Source organism: Nicotiana tabacum, chromosome 2, assembly GCF_000715075.1.
Source record: "Nicotiana tabacum cultivar K326 chromosome 2, ASM71507v2, whole genome shotgun sequence".
NCBI lineage: Eukaryota > Viridiplantae > Streptophyta > Magnoliopsida > Solanales > Solanaceae > Nicotiana > Nicotiana tabacum.
The window spans coordinates 118,628,347-118,650,336 of record NC_134081.1 but is presented as its reverse complement, the minus strand read 5'-3'; the positions used below and the strand labels follow the sequence as shown (position 1 = coordinate 118,650,336).

The following is a 21,990-nucleotide window of genomic DNA, read 5'->3' as shown; positions in this document are numbered from 1 at the left end:
AGAGGTTGACTCATGTACCATTCCCTCAGATATTAGCAAAACAAAAGAAAGATGATCAATACAGGAAATTCATGGAAATGCTTTGACAAATTCAATTGAATATTCCACTGATGGATGCTTTGAGGGAAATGCCATTGGATGCTTTGAGGGAAATGCCAGGGTATGCAAAAATGATGAAGGACCTGATGTCGCAGAAATTTGACTTCCAGGACCTGTCCACTGTAACTCTGACACAGACCTGCAATGCGGTAGTGACAAGACCTATGGCCCAAAAGGTGTCTGATCCAGGTAGCTTCACTATCCTATGCACTATTGAGAGTTATGCTTTTGCTAAAGCATTGTGTGACTTGGGAGCTAGCATAAAATTGATGTCGTTGGCAATCTATACAAAACTGGGCATTGACAGAGCTAGACCGACCTCAATGTTGATGCAACTGGCTGATCGCACAGTCAATAGACCGACAGGAATTCTTGATGATGTGCTTGTGCAAGTGAGGAAATTTGCATTTCCTGTAGACTTTGTTATTCTTAACTATCAGGTGGATGAAGAGATACTCATCATTCTGGGAAGGCCATTCTTGGCCACTAGGAGAGCATTAATTGATTGCGAGACTGGAGAGTTGAAAATGAGGTTGAACAATGAAGAAATAATATTCAACGTTCAACAATCCACGAGGAGACCCAGTGAATTTGCAAACTGCTCACTAGTGGAGGCTGTGGATGTGATACTGCAAGAAGAGGATGAGACCCTTAATGTCAAGGATCCACTAGAAGCCTGCTTGATAAATTTGGTAGAGATGGACGGTGAAGGGTTGCAGAGTGGGTCATAGCTCTCGAAGGTCAACGATTCTGGAAAAGGGAACCTCAGTTCGAGCCCCTACGCTTAGAAAAGAGAGCAATACCACCTGCAAAACCATCAATAGAGGAGCCACCACAGCTGGACTTGAAACCGCTTCCAGCCCACCTTAGGTACGCTTTCTCGGGGCCTAATTCTACTTTGCATGTTATTATATCATCTGGTTTGCTAGTTGTGTAGGTAGAGTAACTATTGCAAGTATTGCAAGAATGTAAGACTGTCATTGGGTGGACCATGTCAGACATAAAGGGTATCAGTCCAGCCTTTTGCATGCACAAGATTCTTCTGGAAGATGGGCACAAACCTTCCAGGGAACATCAACTACGGCTGAACCCGAATATGAAGGAAGTAGTAAAGAAGGAAGTGATCAAGTGGCTGGATGCGGGGTATCATCTTCCCCATCTTTGACAGCAACTGGGTCAGTCCTATCCAATGTGTGCCGAAAAAGGGAGGAATGACGGTCGTACAAAATGAGAATAATGAGTTGATCTCGACTCATACAGTCACGGGGTGGCAGATTTGTATGGACTATCGGAAACTGAACACAGCCACTCGAAAGGACCATTTCCCCTTGCCTTTCATTGACCAAATGTTGGACAGGTTAGTCGGGCGGTCCCACTTTTGTTTCTTGGATGGATACTCGGGGTATAACCAGATCTCAATAGCTCCGGAATACAAAGAGAAAACATTTTTCACTTGTCCATATGATATCTTTGCCTTTCGGAGAATGCCCTTTGGACTTTGCAATACACCGCCTACAATCCAGCGGTGCATGTTAGCAATTTTCACTCACATGGTGGAGGATATTATGGAGGTGTTTATGGATGATTTCTCTGTGGTGGGGGATTCATTCGAAGATTGTCTTCACAACTTAAGAAGAGTGCTCAAAAGATGTGTGGAGACAAATTTGGTGCTGAATTGGGAAAAGTGCCATTTTATGGTACAAGAAGGAGTAGTGTTGGGGCATCGAGTGTCCAGCAAGGGCATTGAAGTCGACCATGCCATGGTTGATGTGATTGATAAGCTGCCACCGCCCACTTCGGTAAAGGCAGTGAGAAGTTTCCTTGGGCACGCCGGGTTCTATAGGCGATTCATTAAAGATTTTTCCAAAATTGCTAACCCCTTATGTAAGCTGCTTGAAAAGGATAGGCCCTTTGTGTTTTCTAATAATTGCAGGTTAGTTTTTGAGGAGACGAAGAAGAGATTGGTGACTGCACCTATCATAGTTGCATCCAACTGGAGCAACCATTCGAACTCATGTGCGACGCCAGTGATTATGCTATAGGAGCAGTCTTGGGGCAACACAAAGACAAGATAATGCACCCGATTTACTATGCAAGCAGGATGTTCAGTGGTGCACAACTCAATTGTACTGTAACAGAAAAGGAAATATTGGCTGTAGTGTTTGCCTTCGACAAATTCAGGTCGTACTTAATTGGTTCAAAAGTTATTGTTTATACTAACCATGTAGCAATTAGGTACTTGATAGCAAAGAAGGAGTCAAAGCCACGCTTGATTCGCTGGGTTCTTTTACTACAAGAATTCGATATGGAAAGCCGTGACATAAAGGGGACGGACAATCAAGTGGCAGACCACCTCTCAAGATTGGAAGGAGCTGAAAAGAGAATGGAGGTTGAAAACATAACAGAGATATTCCCGGATGAACAGTTACTTGCTGTGACAATGGAGGAGACGCCATGGTATACTGATATTGCTAACTATTTAGCAAGCGGTATTGTACCTTATGAACTCTCCTCAATTCAAAAGAAAAAGTTCTTCCGCGATTGTCGAGCCTATTATTGGGACGAACATCTATTGTTTAAAATATGTGTAGATAACATGATCCGGAGATGTATCCCCGAGCAAGATCAAGCTTCTGTTTTGCAGGCTTGCCATGCTTCACCATATGGTGGATACTTTGGAGGAATCCGGACAGCAGCAAAAGTGTTGGAATCGGGATTGTATTGGCCTACCCTATTCAAAGATGCACATGCTTGGGTCAAAAGTTGCGATGAATGCTAAAGGACAGGCAACATATCTCGCCGTCACGAGATGTCGATGACCATAATTCAAGAGGTGGAGGTTTTCGACATGTGGGGGATCGACTTTATGGGGCCGTTTGTCAGCTCGTATGGTAACAAATATATATTGGTAGCAGTTGACTATGTCTCCAAGTAGGTCGAAGCGGTGGCTCTCCCGACCAATGATGCAACAGGGGTAACAAGTTTCCTAAAGAAAAACATCTTCACACATTTCGGCACCCCGAGAGCTATAATCAGTGATAGTGGAATCCATTTATGTAATAGAGTGTTCTCACGTCTGTTGGAAAAGTATGGAGTTCGCCACAAAGTAGCCACACCGTACCACCCACAGATGAGCGGGCAAGTTGAAGTGTCCAATAGGGAAATTAAAAGTGTCCTGATAAAGACAGTGAATGCAACAAGGACTGATTGGGCGAAGAAGCTGGATGATGCATTATGGGCATACCGTACAACATTCAAAACTCCAATTGGTATGTCACAGTACAAGTTGGTACTTGGAAAGGCATGCCACCTTCCGGTAGAGCTCGAATATAAAGCACTTTGGGCACTGTGGCAGTTGAATCTAGATATAGAGACCGCAAGCACCAGCAGAGTCACTGAGTTACATGAGCTCGAGGAATTCAGGTTCCATGCATTTGAGAATGCTAGATTATATAAAGAAAAGATGAAAATGATCCGTGATAAGTACATTTTAGATCGAAACTTCAAGCCCGGAGATCTAGTGTTGTTATACAACTCGAGATTGAGATTATTTCCGGGTAAGTTGAAGTCCTGATGGTCAGGACCCTTCAGAGTGGTGCAAGTGTTCTCAAGTAGAGCCGTAGAGATTGAATCTGAATATGGGACAAACAAGTTCATGGTAAATGGGCAAAGGTTGAAACATTACCTTGAAATGGTCGAAGAGAAAGGGGATAGAGTGGTGATAACTTTGGTAGAGCCCCAGTACGCGAACGAGGAGTGATAATGAAAGCATGCGTCGTGCCGCGACGTTAAATCAGGCGCTTCTTGAGAGGCAACCCATTATTTTTCTTACTTTGGTTGTTGTAATTGATTTTGAACGACTTTGACCGATCTACTAGTGTGCAGGGCAAAAGATTATGTGCATAAGAAGGATTCAGGGGTCAAAATTAACCCGAGAATAGGTAAAAATGCGGCAAAGACAAAACAAATTGGCTGGAGACGAAGATCCGCGACCGCGAATTGGACCTCAAATTTTGGCATGTGTTCTGTCCCCTGTCCGCGGGTGCGAATTGGACCGTGGATATGGCCACAGATTTTGGCCAGTGTTTTGTCCCCCGTCCGCGGCCACGAATTGGACCGCGAATTGGGGCGCGGAGTTTTGGTCCCCCTCTGCCCAGAATCCGCGACCGCGGACGAGATCGCAGATCTGGGCGAGGATATGGGGCATGTCCAGGTAAGTTTTTTTTTCCTATTTTTAGTCAATTTTGTTTTTTATTTTTCCCTAACTTAAACGCCCACCACCCCCACTTCCCTTCCCATTTACCCCCACTTCTCTTCTTTCCTTCCTAACTTCAAGTCCCCAAAACCTTCTCCTTCCCCCCACAACTAAAATGCCCCCTCCTTTCCCCCATATTTTCCTTTCAACACAAGACTCTTCTCCTTCTTTCTCTTCTCCACTTAACCAATCTCCAACCTCCATTGTTTTCAAGATCTCCAAGTAAGTACATGATTTTATTCCTCTTTCTTTTCAATTTTTTCCCTTGCTATTGTATGTATAGGGTAGTAAAATTATAGGTGCTTTTGTTTGGGATTTGGATTGTGGTTTATATGTGGTATATGAAGGCTATTTGAATTGGTTCATTTGGGGGAAGCCATTGTTGGGTTTGTGAGGAACGGTAGTCTAATTGGGTCTTTTAGGTGACTTGGGGGGGACATATGCACACTACCTGTTTGTTGATTTGCCTTAATGAGTGTTGAATATAAATTATGACCAATTGTGCATGTGAAGTCTGAGTAACCGCCGTTGGGTCACATATTCCGCTCTCCACTGATAGTAGTATTTATTGTGTAGGTAACATGAAACCTTCAAGGAAGAGACGCACTACCGGAACCTCATCAAGTGGTCATGGAGGCTCCTCTCGGGGATGGGCACCAGCCAGTGCAGCTTCATATGATCGCACCAAGTTCGTCTCCAGAGCTGCCCAGGACCGGTTTAGTTTGAAGGCTACTAAGAAGCCTGTACCGGAGAGGGTATTGATAGAGCATCTCTCCTAGATGACTGCCCTAATATGTATCGAGAGTTGATCAGGCGTGGGTTGGACAGCTTCTTCGAAGAACCGGAGGAAGGTAACTTGATGCTTGTCCAGGAATTTTATGCCAATTACCCCGAACATGAGGATAGAATTTGCACTGTGCAGAACACGGGGGTGAATGCCTCTTTAGAAGCCATCCGGAGAGTATATCGCTTGCCGATTTTCGATGGGGAGGAGGATTTCTATGATACCTATAAAAGAGAACCCATCACATGGCACAGGTTTTTTCGAACTATCTATGTACCTGACAAAGATGTCCTGTGGGTGGTGCCGAGTAAGATCTTGCATTCTGCCTCGCTCATTTTTAAAGGCAAGTACTGGTTGCACATCATCAACAGTCAATTGCTGCCATCCCACAACACCGCTGAGGTTAATGGACCTAGAGTTGCTTTGATCTAGTGCTTCGTGAATGGCCACAATTTTGATGTGGCCAAGGTTATATAGTATGAAATGTACGTCCGTTCACCATTGAAGAGGTATGGATTCTTTTTTCCCTCTCTGGTTACAAGATTTATGTCGGGCAGCAAGGGTGCCTGAGAACCCAAATGCGAATGGCAAGGTCAGGAGAGAAGCTAAGTTCCGAGCAGACAAAGTGACCATCAGGAGAGACCATGTGGCACCTGAGGCGACTCATAGTGACGATTCTGATACGCCGGAGGAGGGCGATGAAGGGAAAGAGGAGATTGGGCCTTCCTCACCCCTACAGGAATAAGTTGCCACAGCTGAGAGGCCATCCCAGGGTAGACGGAGCACGCGAATGACAGCCATAGAACAAGACATGGCAGGACTGTGCACTTCCGTCACGGAATTGGGGACTAGAGTTGATGCTTTGGCCACCCAAAATGCGAAGTCAGAAAAGAAAATCATGGGCTGGCTGCGTGCGCTGGGGAGAGCATGTCATCTCGACCCTGACACTGTCTCCAATCAAGACTGATCCACCAGGGAAGTTCCTTTACCTCACATTACCTTCCTTTGTATGACATGGGGACATGCCATCTTTTTAAGTGTGGGGTGGGGGATACTTTGTTGTATGTTGTATGTAGATAGTTTCGTAGTTTATTTGTATAAATCAACTTCGACTTGACCCGACGATGGATATCATTCGACGGGTTTCTTGAGGGACTAAAGTCGAAAGAAAAAAATAAATTTTAAAAAAACATTTTCTTTTGTAGTAGTGTATCAATTCCCCCTTTGTTTTTCTTTAAACCACGATTCTTTTCTAAGGGTTTTGTTTGAACTGGGTGTAGTTAGCTTTTTATTTTTAGTTAGGAACTTACGGGCTATGGGCCGAATTAAAATAGGATCCCTTAATTTCGTAATGCCTTGAATATAGCGGTTACTTTAGTGTGACGCATAGGCTCATTTGTTGACTCTTGTAAGAAGGCCTTAAAATGTATGTTCTTAATTTGGATTAAGTACCCTGATCTGAGTGTTTGATGATCTAATCTGGAACGAGTCATGTGCAATGTGTGTGTGAGGCTCGTTATATTTTATGCACGATATGTAATGCCTAGAACTTGCCTCGTGTGTCTGCAAAGCAAAATGGTAGTCTTGTTTAGTCCGGGAAGTAATATAGGCATTTCTTTGTTGAACCATATATATACATACTCTACCCACCTATTTACTATGTACCATAGTTAACCCCGCTGAGCCTGTAATCCTGTTTCCTTGGCAACCACATTACAAGCCCTATTCCTTGTTTGAATTGACCATCTTTTTGAACCCTTTATCTCTCGTAAGCACTTGAATTACTATGAATTTACAAAGGTTAAAGTGTGGGGTAGTGGGTGGAGCTTTTGAGTGGAACTAAGAAAATAAGAAAAAAGGCATATTTTGTTGGAAAAGCCACTTGTAAAAAAAAAATTGTTAATAATGTATCATGTTAATTAGTAATAATTCTTTGGTGGCTTTTAAGGTGAATGTGCTCAAAGAAGAAGTGTGGGGTGGTATATGTGGTGTTAAATATGAAAATATTGGTTAACTTAGGTGTGGACTTGATTGTAAAATAAATGTATTTAAGTGCTTAGGGAGGTGTAGTCACTATTATATCCAAATATATCCTACCCAACCCGCAGCCTACATTACATCCAAATAAAGTCCTACTTGATCCTAGATTGAGTGAGCTCAATTAGTAAAGTAATACACTACGGGCAAGCCTATGGTACATTTTCTGTGGCACAAGAATGTCATTTCTGAGGGTGAGTGAATTTCGTTCCTTTTAAAGTTCCTCAGTGTGTGTGAATTTTACTTATTATGAAATGAGTCTCTTTTGTTGTGAGCATGCACTTGATTCATGAAGGATAGGTAAGTATGGACCTCTGAATTAAAGTAAGTAGGCTGGTTAGGAACATTGCATGGTTAGAGGGACTCAACCCTTGAGGTGTAGATGTTAACTAATGTCCTCAATTTATGTGAAATATTCTTGGTGTGACGAGTAGGGAAGTCGCTCAGTGAAGTTAGGCCTCTTAGAGTGTGGTTTGATTGCTTGGGGACGAGCAATGGTTTAAGTGTGGGGTGTTGATAGTAGGATATATTTATGCAATTTAGACACTATTTACACTCTAATTTAGCCACACTTTATTGATATTTGAATGCTAAAAGATAACAAAATTCTCTAATTAAGAATTTGATGCTTTGCAGGAGCTACTCCGAGCTAGGAGGAAGCTAACAAGTATTTTGGAGTCAACATGGAGTACGGAAGGCCAATCGAAGGTTAGCCCGGTCGAAAAGGAGCGAGAAAAGCAAGCGAGACGACCCTCCGAGTGCGCGGCCGCAAACTCAAGACAGTGAGGCAGTGGAAATCTACGGTCGGATCCGCGGACGGGCTGGCGAAAGCCAAACACGCAGGGTTAATTATGTAATTTTATAAGCGACTAACCTAAACCTATATGCAGCCAAAACTCACTCAGAAGTCAGATATAGCTAGTTTTAGAAGATTTTAGAGGCAAGAACAAGGGGGAGAAGACGGATAATTTCCTAAGAGTTTTCATCATCTTCTTCATTTGTTGATTATGAATTATTTTAGTGCTTTATTTTCCATTAGTATGAGTAGCTAAATCTATTATCTAGTGTTGATGGAACCAATTGTTGGATGAAGTCTTGACTCTATTTTGTTATAATTGAGCTGTATTTATTCTATGATTGTTCAATTACATATTGTATTGTGGTTAATTGAAAGGGCCCTTGATTAATCGTGTCTAGTTACCTTGTGTTGCTTGAGAAAGAACACTTGGTTAGATTGTTGTGGAACAACACCACTTTTGGGTAAGTTAAGAGATTAATTACTTGAATTTAAAAGTGGGGTTAGAAATAACGAAGCTTTGGTGGGATAATTCTGAGTTGCTTAAATTGTTAACTAGAGTAGTTCGAGAGAATGCTTCTAGTAAATTATCGTAATTGATCGAGAGATAATTACGGTAGCTCGGAACTCATAATCCTCATAGAGTATTACGGCGAGATTATAGCTAAAGGGTTAAGGATTAATCCGGCAATTGGAAAAATCAATAGCCCTAGATCCTTTTACCCTTGAATTCAATTTTAGTCTTGATTATTACTAATTTTATTGTCATTTTTCCTTAGCTAAATAAATTCCACTGATTATTCATAAAACTCTTGCATCTGTAAGTTGTCTGAGTTTATCATTAGCATTATTTAAAGTTGTAGTAAATAGGTTAGTTCCCTGTGGGATTCGACTCCGGACTTGAACCGGGTTATATTTGAAGCGACCACTTAGTCCTTTTTACAAGGCATAGTTGGGCGTGATCACCCGTGACCCCTCAATTTAATGTGTCCGCCTCAGGCTTCAACTATCTATGCTATATTAAAAGCAGAAATGTCCTTAACGAAATATCATTCGCCTTTTTTACCCTTTTAAAAATAGAGTTCACAATAGATAAAAATAGTCATTTAATTATCTCTCTAAGATTTAGAACCTTTTAATCAATAAAATTTTGACTATTAAATATATTTTCTTATTTGAATTATGTAAGAATTTAAAAACAACAATTACACGTTGATTTAATTGTCCAACGAAACTACATCCAAGTAACCATATTTGTTTACCAATTCAATATAACCATCCAAGTAACCATATTTTGTTTACTAATTCCATATAACCATATTCTATTTACCAACCACCGTACCTTTTTAAATTAAGAAAATTGCTTTTGTTGTCTAAATAAAGATTATATTGTTCCTTTTTTAGTTTTTTATACAAAGTGTCACGACCAGAAATTTTCATATTCGGGACCGTGATGGCGCCTAACATTTCACTTGCTAGACAAGCCAACGTTAGAATAATATTAGCCATTTTTAAATAATTTTAAAATTAATTAATAACAAGGAAAGCGATGCGGAAGTAAAGTCTGAAATGTAGTGAATAATCCATAATAATAGCGACGTCTAAATATCATCCCAGAATTGGTGTCACAAGTGCACGATCTTCTAGAATAATACAAATAAAAGTATGAATAAAATAAAGTTGTCTGAAAGCAAACACACAACTAAAATAAGGTAGACGGAGATTTCAGAACTGCGGACGTTGTGCAGTTATACCTAAAGTCTCATCTGAGTAGCTGAAATCTTAGCAAGTCTATGGTACGCCGCTGAGACCAACTTCAAAATCTGCACAAGAAGTGCAGAGTATAGTATTAGTATAACCGACCCCATGTACTGGTAAGTATCGAGCCTAACCTCGACGAAGTAGTGACGAGGTTAAGACATGTCACTTACATTAACATGTACACAATAATAGTAATAACAATAATAATAGAAATAAATCAGGTAACTCATTTTAACAGTTGAAGCCAATTCAGCAGTCATGACCAATTATTATTTCCATCAATTTCCGTTGCAGCGTATAACCCGCTCCCACTATATAATCATATTCACTTCTATTATGGCGTGCAACCCGCTTCTCCAATATATTCATTTTAATCAATTCTGTTGTGGCGTGAAATCCGATCCCTCAATATAGACTTTTTAATAAGTCTGTTGCGGCGTGCAATCCGATCCCCCAATATGGACTTTTAATAAGTCTGTTGTGGCGTGCAACCCAATCCCCCACTATATTCATTTTCATTTCCGTTGCGGCATGCAACCCGCTCCTCCAATATATTCACTTACCAATTCTTATATAAAAAAAAATTACTCCAATAAATGCAATAATTAATATGAAATTATGGACAACAAGCATACAATAATTATGATTTATTTATGATACAAACAATGACCAGTAGCAATTTATTGTGAAAATCAGGGGAAAAATAGGCAGTTTAATATTTAATATGCTAAATGTCAAGTAGCAATTAAGACACATAAATCAAATAAGCATGTAACAATTATTGCAGGAATTCAAGAATTAATAATTGACAAAGAATATGAGAGAAACAATTATTATAACGATTAATTCGTGTCTTAAAATAATTTATGATGTTTAAATAATTAAGCAACCAATTAAATTGATAAAGTATAGGCACTCGTCACCTTGCCTATACATCGTTGCACATGAAATTCACATAGCAAATAATTTAGGGGTTCTATTCCCTCAAGTCAAGGTTAACCACGACACTTACCCCGCCTCGCAATCAAATTTTAAGTTTCCAATACACTCTTGCCTCGCGAATTAGTGTCCGAAATCCTCAAATCTAGTCATAAACAATTCAATATCTTCAATACAAATCGTAGGAATTAATTCCATATGAATTTACTAATTTTTCGGATAAAATCTGAAATTCATTTTAAAAATCAACAGTGGGACCCACATCTTGAATCCCGAAAAAATTCATGAAATCCGAACACCCGTTCCGATAAGAGTTCAACCATAAAAAAATTATCGAATTCCGACATCGGATTGGCTTTCAAATCTTCATTTTACATTTTTTGAAGATTTTAAAAAATCTGATTTTTCTTCCATAAATTTACGGATTCAAAATGTAAATGAGTATGGAATCATGAAATATAATCAATATAAGATAAGAAACACTTACCCCAATGTTTTCCCGTGAAAATTACCCAAAAATCGTCTTACCCGAGCTCAAAATCATAAATGGTGGAAAATAGGTCGAAATCCCATTTCTAGAACTTAAGTTCTGTTTGCCCAGATTTTTACTCATCGCGATCGCGAAAATTCGTTCGCGATCGCGTAGAACAATTCCTGCCCATGTCCATTTTACTCTTCGTGATCGCGGGAATGGCTTCGCGATCGCGAAGCTCAACTTTGCTGCCCTAGAAATTTACTCTACGCGAACGTGATGCTCTAACTCTCATACTTACGCCATCGCGAACGACCTCACGCGTTCGCGATGAGCAAAGTATGTGGCCCAGCTTTAGCCTTCTTAACTCTACGCGAACGCGACCTTGGCCACACGTTCGTGAAGCACCACTTCACACCACTATGCGTTCGCATCCTTCTTCCTGCGAACGCGAAGAACAAAACTTCCTTTAGCCAGTTAAGCCTACGCGATCGCGTCCTCAAATTCGCGAATGCGAAGAACAACTTTAGCTGGTCTCTCAGATTGCCTTACACGATCGCGAGACCTCCCTCGCGAACGCGATAAAGAAAAAGTGTGCAACAAAACACCAAAAAATCTGCTATATTCCTTAAGTGCAAAATGGCATGTTGAGCATCCGAAACACACCCGAGCCCTCGGGGCTCTAAACCGTACGTGCACACAAGTCCAAAAATATCATACGAACTTGCTCGCACGATCAAAATACCAAATGAATGCCTAGAACTACGAATCAAATACCAAATCAAATGAAATTTTTAAGAAAACTTAGAATTTCTATTTTAACAACCGGACATCTGAATCACGTCAAATCAGCTCCGTTTCTCACCAAATTTGGCAAATAAGTCATAAATGACATAACGGACCTATAAAATTTTTTAAAACTTAAGTCCGACCCCTATATAAATAAAAGTCATTTTGTGGTCAAACTTTGAAATCTTTGAGCCTTTAGGCTTCTAGTTTTCGCCAACTGGCAATAATTCAAGTTAGGGACCTCCAAATTAAATTCTAGGCACACGCCCAAGTCCCAAATTACGATACGGACCTATCGGAACTATCAAAATACTGATCCGAGTCCGTTTGTTCAAAATATTGATCAAAGTCAACTCAGTTGAGTTTTAAGGCTCTATTTCACATTTTAATCAATTTTTCATATAAAACTTTTCGAAAAATTATACAGATTGCGCACGCAAGTCGAGGAATAATGAATAGTACTTTTTGAGGTCTTAGAACACAAAAATAATTATTAAATTTAAAGATGATCTTTTGGGTCATCACACAAAGTTGAAAAGAATGAATTTTATGTACCTAGGTTACAATTATTTTTTCATTACCATGTAAAAAGTACACTTATAAATATTAAAGAAAAATTTAAGAACAAGACTCAACCCGAGAAAAAAACCATAACATGTTTTTTTTTAAACTTTTAGTTTCTTATGTTATAAAAAGTAGCTTTTATTTATTTCCTATATAAAATATTTATTTTAGAATCTTGACAAATTAAATTAGATTTATTTATTATTCTTCATGGAAATGAAAAATTGACTGTACTTATAATCTATAGTCATAATACATATTGTTTACTGAACCTTCCTCTAAATTAGAAAAATCAATCTTTAAATATGTAATTCTCTAATATATACCATGTATTTTTTTTTATGTTGAACAAGTTTTTAAACTTTTAATCTCTTTTATTATAAAAAGTAGCTTAGCTTCATTTTTCTACCTAATTTGTTTTAGAATCTTGATGATAAACCAATTGTCAAAAAGTTACCATTAAATTTAAAGCTTCATTAGGAATGCATTAGATCTCCTTTTCAAAACGTTAAATTATTATTTAGTTTTCAAGCTTTTAACATATTAAGAATAATAATAACTATTTATAATATGATTGGATAAAGATCTAGAATTGTTTTTAAAGAACAACTTCCTCAATACCGACCTAATTTAGTGACTAGAGTTTTACGATAGATAAGAATTTCAAAGAATATATATTTGGAATGTAGAAGTGCACTACAGGATAAACAATTAGATAAATATTTATATTCAGTAATTAAGTTTTATAATATTTTGATGAAATAACCATTATACAAATTCTGATGTAACATAAATACTTATAGCGTTTGGCCAAGCTTCTTTTTGGCCAATTTTTTTTTTTTAACCAAAAGTATTCTAAGTTAAGGCGTTTGGCTAAACTTTTAGAAGAAAAAAAGTATTTTTGAGTAGGAGGAGAAGAATTTTTCGAGAAACAGAAAAAATAGCTTCTCTCTAAAAGTATTTTTCGAAAAGTATTTTTGAGAAAGATACACTTAAAAACACTTCTTAAAAGCTTAGCCAAATACTAATTACTGCTCAAAAATACTTTTTAAATTAATTAACCAAACACAAGTTGCTTCTTTCCAAAAGTACTTAAAAAAGTATTTTTGCGAAAAACACCTTTTAAAATAAGCTGATTCTAGAAGTTTGCCCAAACAAGCTATTAGTGTCATCGGTCAATTGATAGTCCAAATTTATATTACTTATATTCTAAAGAGATAGTAGTCAAGATATAACAACATAACGTATTTATATCTCATAACTATAATAAAATATTTATAGTTACAAATATTATATAACTAATTCAACTAAATTCATCATCTTTGCATGTATAGAAGATACTAAAATTTAGCTATTGTTTCAATGTATGCACCAATTTATTATTTTCTATATATTCTATATATTAATTGGCGCGAAAGACATGTGCAACACACATAACTAAAACTAGTCCCAATAATAGCAAGAATCATCCTTAATGTTAGTTTCCGTCAAGAAACTAACGACTTCAATGAACCAACAAATTATGAAGGTTATGCATATTACTTTATCATGGTTAAATGACAAGCTAGTGATGTGATGAGGTGAGATAAAATGAGATATTCTAGATTAAGATCTAGGATTAAATTTATACTCTGTTTAGTTGGAGGTATAAATTTATTAAGATCTAGGATTAAATTTATATTCTGTTTGGTTGGAGGTAAAAATTACCTCCAAGGTAAAAATTACCTCCAACCAAACAGAATATAAATTTAATCCCAGATCTTATCCCACCTTATACCTCATGTCAAACGACCCCTAATTGTATTCATTGTTTTTGCGTAAACGCCGGTACTAAGAGCCCGTTTGGACATAAAACTTTTAGAAAAATTTTTACTTTTTTTCGAAATCAGTGTTTAGCCATAAAATTTTTAATTTTCACTTGAAAATGAATTTTGAAAATTTTCGAAAATTTGAAAAACTCCAAAAAACTATTTTTCAAAATTCACTCATATCACTCACAAAACTTAAAAAAAAACCCAAAATTATATTCATGTCCAAACACAACTCTAATTTTCAAATATCATTTTCACTTGAAATTTTTTTCACTTTTTTTTTTTTTTTTTTTTTTTAAATTTTACATTTCTTATGTCCAAACGCTCCCAAGTGTTTACCATCATAGCACTATCTTCTTTCCTAGAGGATCAGCTGCAACAAGATTTCTGGCTCCCAACATATACAACTTATTTAAGTGTCTAAGAAGGTCATGAATAGCCGAATTTACGACATCTTTTTCCTTCTTTTTTTTGTGTGTTTACACCAAGTCCAAATTACCCCTGAAGAAATAAACATAATTTCTGAGCTAATTTGTTCAGTAATACTGATGGAGTATATCAAGTTATATACTTGGTGTGTGGGTAAGCACCTTCCTTTAATAATTTATGCACTTTATAACCAGAGGCGTATTCAGCGTAGAAACTACGAGTTCAACCGAACTCACAGTTTTCGCTCATACCCTGTATTTTTGCCAAAAAATCATTAAATATGTATAATTAATAAATTTTGAACCCATTAAATTAAATGAGATATAATAAAATTATAAATCTGAACCCATAAAGTTTAAATCCTGGATCCGCCTCTGTTTAGAACTTGATCACACTTCTTTGAGTTAGTTGTTAACAATGCCCTCTACTGTTCGCAATATATTATCACAACCCAAGTATTTAAAATGTACCACATTCTGCAGAAAACAACAGACGATGGATTTGGTTTAAAAGACAAGATAGAACCATTCGCTGCTTTATTCACGACACTTAAAATGGTTGAAATGTCAATGACCTCGTTAAGAAACAGTGTTCACAATCACTCTCAGGCACATACCACTAACTAAAACTGCAAATTGTTGCATCAGTAAAAAGCACTTCAGGTCAATAGCAGCGGAAACACCACATGTAACACCAAGATTTGGTTCATAAGACATCATTCTGATAGGCTAATTCATAAACTGAAAGTTGGATAACAATCCGCGATATCAACCCCTCACATTTGTTTTAGAACTTGCAAATGAAATCATGATCATAGGTGGATATCACAGGTTGCACTCAATTTCTCCACTGGAAAACAGGAAGTGATTGTGGGAAAAGAAAAAGACACAAATCAAACTCCTCCTGCCTGTACTGCAGCAGAAGTTCGTCGATGAAAATAATGCTTACTATCGCAACAATCTTAGTATCCTACAGGAGAATTCTAAACCACGAATATAGTCATACTACTTTTACCTGTGTTTTCTACACCAGAAAGAGAAGCTAATACAAAAAAGAAGCTTACTCAATACCCAAAATGTACACAATTAAAGCTGCTTACTACATGCTTAACTACACAGATTACATGCACCTGCAATGAGCATAATCTACATAGTCACACAATACTATCACCATCTCGACTGCTTTCCTCATTTTCCTCTCCCTCATCTTTATTTCTCGTATCCCCCTTTACACGTTGGCGCCTATTGCTATTTCCAGCTTTTGAGCTTCCACCATCATTATCAGCCACAAGACCAATCTGGATTGCTTCCAAATACAACACCTTCACCAAATTCTTGAAGCGTCTTCTGAATGTTGGCACCCGGGATAATGAACCGACAATGCCCTGCAACCTATTTATTCATATAAAAGTAGTTCAGTTCTCACTCTAATTTTAAGATAATATTAGAATTGTAAATTCCAATTAAGCGGACAGTGTGAGTGATTCTTATGAGGACGATATGACTGATTGTAAAATATCTGGTTGACTTTGGAAAAAAGAAAAGACTATAAGAAAGTTAAATAGTTTACCTTTCATTAGACACAAAAAAAATCCGCTCGAAGAATAGTTGAGGGAAAGAAACTGATGTACAACATGCAAAGGTATTTGCTTGGTTCCATTGTCACCCAGTGGCGGACCCGAGCAGTGGCTAGCGGGTTCAACTGAACCCGCTTCACAAAAAAATTATATTGTGTATATGTATAAATTAGGATTAAAGCTGTTTAAATTTTGCATAAATATTTTATTTGAACCCACTTGACAACTACTATTTTACGACTAAATTTATATACTTCTAAAATTGAATCCGCTTGCACAAAATCATGGGTTCATCACTGTAATGTCACCTCTGCAAGATAGACCTAAAGGACTAAGTAATCACATTATGATTGCATATATGCCATACACGCAAACAAACACTAATATTTTGATTGAAAAATATAAAAAGTTCATAAAGCATTTCATAAATATGATTGCATATATGCCATACACGCAAACAGACACTAATATTTTGATTGAAAAACATAAAAAGTTCATAAAAAGTAATCACATTATGATTGCATATATGCCATACACGCAAACAGACACTAATATTTTGATTGAAAAATATAAAAAGTTCATAAAGCATTTCATAAATATAGACTTACCTCCTAATTACAGCTTGCAATTGTGCTCTCCTCACAGTATCAGTGGATGGAAATCCTGTGTTATCCCATTCCTCCGGTCTTTCATTTTTGCACCCCATTACCAACGTCCTCAAGCTAATTTCTTCATCTTCTCGCAATTGCAGTTTTTTTATTTGTTCCTTCATGACTAAGAGCGGCCCAAGAAACCACTCGAATACTTTATCCTTTGGCCAGTTAGACTTTGTCAATTCCACTTCATCAGCTGTACATAGCATAAAAGACATAATTTCTTCGTTAAAAGTAATGCATAAGTGAAAGAGGAGGAAGATAATTAAAAGGCTAGCCCGGGAAAAGACGTACAGATAAGCAGGCCTGGCGAGTCGGATTTTGCAGATATAAGCAGACACTGTAGAATTGACCAAGCAGGTAATTTGATGCCTAGCTTCTTACAGTCCCCCTTGACGATACATTCCTCAATATCTTTGACATCTATCAAGCCTTCACGTAAGAGTATTCTGCCGTTAACCTCACAGGATTTAAAGAGCCAACCCCATACCTACCACAGACTTACCATTTAGGTTCAAAAAATGAAAAAGATTTAAGCTGCAAATGATTTTTACATATGCCTTTTTATACCTGCATGGGCGTATATTGTTGGATGGTCTGTTTTAAGGTTCTTGATCCATGCGAGATAAGTTTCAAGCTGCGTGATCCTTCTTTTTCAATCTTCTGCTCAATTGAGTTCTTACTCTCAAGGCATCCGGATGAGCTCATATTTCTTCGATATTGAGGCCTGGCTGCCGGAAAGAATCAGACAATCAACATCGTTGATGACATCATTAACTTACTCCCTCCGTTCCACTTTATGCGGCACGATTCAGAGTATGAGGTCAAAGTTCTTAATTTTGACCGTGAAATTAGACATAGATTCTTCAATTTTTTAAAAATAAAATTTACATATTTGGAAACTACATAAAAAAGTATTATTAGTCGTACATAATAATTTACAATTCAAAATATTTAAGAAAGAACAACCTAGTAGACTCCTCAAATAGTAATATTGCCACATAAATTGAAACACGGAGTATTTCATATCATGGATTAAAGGGTTGGTTTCTTTCAGACCATAATGTAATGAACTAAAAGTGACCGACTGCACTATACAGGCAATACCTCGCGAAGCATGACCCTTCCCTCATGTCAAGTAGGTCATTTGTGTATTCGTCAAATATGGAAACGGCTGCTAGGATGTACGCAAGTCCCATGCGAAATGAGTCTTCCTAGGAAAACTCGTGTCACTTCAGTAAGAATCAAATAATGTGGCTCATATGATAATCTATTGAAAAGGAGGAAACAGACGGAGGAGAGCAAACAGACCTGATGGACCACCACCCCGCTGTAAAGCGCAAGAGCAAAACTTGAAAAAAAAGATGCCACCACAGATACAGCAACAGCTAAAGGCCACAAAAGGATTGCAAGACCAGCAAATGGAACACAAACCGTCTCCAAAAATGGGCCTTCCCTTCCAATTAAGTCTTCTAGTAGCCTCTTCCAACCCCTAAACAGCATGAACGGGCTCTTCCAAAGAGCAAGCGCTGTAATAAAGGGCACATCCACTGGAATTGCGAGCAGAGAAACCAACACGCAACTTGGCAGCTTTGACAACCTAGGACACAGCACGAAAATGAAAATACGGTTCTCTGTAATTAACAATCTCCGGCTAATGCTATGGAAAAGAGGATTCGGATATCACTCACTTCACTTCCATTGGTTTCTCGTCTGGATCCATTTCCTCAGAAAGCTCGTCCATGTAAGAAAAGTAAGAGTGGAAGCAAAAGTCTGTAAAATCCCGTACTACTGTGCAGCTCCCTTTAAGAGTGGAAATACAACCATCCTGATAATTTTATCAACTATAATCTTTGGCATGTAAAATACACGATTACAGTTGAACGAACAAAAGGAGCTTGCAGAAACATTCACGGTGGAAATACAACCATCCTAACAATTTTATCAACTATAGTCATTGGCATGTAAAGTTCACAATTACATCATAACAAACAGAAGGAACGAGCAGGATTGTTCATAGTAATCTAGCTCTCTGGCTTATAAATTACACACACACACACAATGTACATATATGTTCTTTTTAATCAGTAGATTTCATGCACATATTATTCTATTGAAGAGCTAGAAATGTTTGAATCTTTTAACATGAGCACTCTTAACTCCGAAACCAGCAAACGAAAGCTCGAAAATGAAATGACAGTAGCACCCTAACTACAAGGATCGATGTCTTGTCCGACAATGGGAGATTAAATTTCATCTACTTAATATTAGTTAATACTATCAGACAAACAAAAAACAGAATTTGAGTGAATGCTGAGACTCACCACAAAGCAGTGGAAGATCTTCAATGTGATATTTTCTCCAATAGCCTCAAAAGTTGCTATCAGCGGGGCGAAAAAACCGTACCCTATCCCACCCAGTAGACTCCCAATAATGGCTATTATGGGCCAAAGAATCAGAGGAACTGGCAATGAAACCAGTAATGCAATCTTCAAAACCCATCCAAGTTTTTTTGTTCTGAAATGTGAAACACATAGCACAAAAGAAACAACAAAATACTATATCAGATACATATACAATATGTTGCATTCTAAAGGGCAGCACGGTGCACAAGCATCCCGCATTCACACAGGGCCCGGAGAAGGCCCGCACCCCCAATGGAGGGTGATGCAGGCAACCTACCCGATGCAAACGTCAATGGCTGATTCCACGGCTCGAACCCGTGACTTATAGGCCACACGTAGACAACTTGACCGTTGCTCCACGGATCGCCTTCGATATGTTGCATTATGTACTATTATAAACAATAAAAAAAGACTTATGGTAAGAAAACACATACTTTGTCACACAGTAGTAGGTCCAAATAAAATGTGCAGGCCATAGCCCAATTACAACCGCTGAATTCCCAACTGCTATTATAACTGTGACAATGGGACCAATTATTAATCCTGTCCAGACAAATATCAAACTTGTCAATATCCAGAACAACATTTAATGTCAACAATTTAATGTTCTCTTACAAACATTCTCTCTGTCTCATTTTCCTTAACCAAAAGCTCTATCCAGCCAGATTACTCCAACTTTAAAAGTGTGTTAACATCATAACATGACCAAAACAAACAAGACAGTAACTTTGAGTAAAGTGGCAATGCTCTCAAAAAATTAATATTCATAAGTACCACGCAAGTTTAAATCTTTGATTCGTGTCTGCGCAAAATATACTTCACATACCACTTCTTTGTAATATCTATAAATTTAGTACACTCCACTTACTACTACTTTGTGATATGTAAAAATTTAGTATAACTATGTCTTACAATTGTTCAAACCAAGGGTGTATGAGACAATTTATTACATGATCATGCAAACATTTAGGGGTTGATAAGGAAATACTCTAAAGTATATATAGTACACCTTTGAGAAGGCCAAGGAGGAAGAGCAAGAAGAAGAAAGGAAGAAATGATATAAAGCTCCAAAGCTTAGCCAAGAACCCTACTGGTACTTCCATTATATTAAAATTAATGGTTTACTAAAAACCTTCTCTTTACTGAAGTAGAAAACTTGATTAAAATCAAGAACCAAAATCTAAAGTTAATAGAAAGAATAATTTTTAAGGAATAAAGAGAGAGAGAGAGAGAGTATGAGATGCAAAGGAAAAGGAAAAGAAAAAAAATTGTGAAAGAGGACAAAAGAGAAAAAGAGAAAACAGAGCCGTTATGAGGGGTGGAGCCATAACGTGGCAGAAGAAGGTGGTAGGTGTGCCACGTGGCGGAAGTTAACTACCTTTAAAGTGAGATTCCCGCGTGGAGGAGGTTGGATAGTGTGACAAACCGGTGACACTTCACTCAGCACTCACGCACATCACCACGGGCTTTGTTTTGTCGTTTTATGCCCTTGGGCTTTGTCCACTAACGCCTTAACGGGTTATTTGACATTTTCGGCCCATTTAACACATGATTTCTTTCACTTTAGCTCGGGTGAAAAATTATTTATATTTGATAATCGAAAAAGTATATAAAATTTATATAATTTTTATATATAATATATATTTTTTAACTATTATTTTGAGAGCGATTATACAGTATCATTTTTCCTTGGAAGAAATTCAAAAATAATCAGATTTATAAGTGATAATTCAAAAATAGCAACAGTTTCAAAAGTCATCGAAATTTAGTCACTTTTCATGTAAAGATAAATCTGAACGAAAACACTGTGCAAAATTCGGAAAAATACTCTATTATACTGGAGTTCCAGCAAAGTATACTGGAACTCCAGTATATTATACTGGAGCCAGCAAAGTATACCGGTCCAGTATAATATGCTGGAAGTTCATACACAGGTGCACCGAACTCCAGTATATTATGTTGGAGCGGTCTCTGTTGCAGCAAAATAGTGACTATTTTTCAATAATTTAGTAAATGCCGGCTATTTTTGAATGACCAATCCGAAAACTGGCTAGCCCGTACTATTTTAACTGTTCCCTTTAACTAATATAGGCCTGTCCATGGGCTTTAGAAAGTCCTTTTGGAGTCGTAACGGGTTAGTACACAAACGGCAATTCTTAGGGCTACTATTTAAGGATTAATTAGTATTTAATTTGTCCTGAAAATTAAACTAAAAATAATAAATTCAGAATAATTCAGGATATTTATGTCCCAAAAATTAACCAGAAAATTTAAATTTTGGAATACATTACTTAATTCCTAAATAGCAATCATTTAGAGTGACCACTTCACATTATTTCTACCATCGTAACGAATATTTGGACATCCTGTTTATGGACGCTCAATTTTTCCTCAGCTTATACATCAACTTATACTCTTATCACAAAATACAAATAAAAAAAGGATATGTATATGATATGACAGTAAATACTTTTTTGGTGTTTGTAGCACAAGAATATTTTTTAAATAAAAATGATAGAAAATAATTCCTTTTCTGGCAGGAGTCATTTGTTTTTTCTTTACAGTTATATTCCTACATGTTTACCTCTTTGAGATTCAATCATTTTTATTTCTTGCTTTG

At 37.5% G+C, this 21,990-nt stretch overlaps 1 protein-coding gene across 1 annotated transcript; it reads right to left on the bottom strand.

The window, feature by feature from the left end:
- Nucleotides 1–15,716: 15,716 nt before the first annotated feature.
- LOC107796466 (putative membrane protein At3g27390) lies at nt 15,717–20,612 on the bottom strand. The gene is made up of 10 exons (XM_016619248.2): nt 20,380–20,612; nt 19,805–19,913; nt 19,290–19,482; nt 18,657–18,793; nt 18,277–18,565; nt 18,073–18,179; nt 17,536–17,692; nt 17,260–17,455; nt 16,921–17,161; nt 15,717–16,127 (listed from the first exon to the last, which is right to left on the bottom strand). The coding sequence occupies exons 1-10, from the start codon at nt 20,471–20,473 to the stop codon at nt 15,890–15,892; spliced, it is 1,761 nt and encodes a 586-aa protein (XP_016474734.1). The 5' UTR covers nt 20,474–20,612; the 3' UTR covers nt 15,717–15,889.
- Between the last annotated feature and the right edge of the window lie 1,378 nt (nt 20,613–21,990).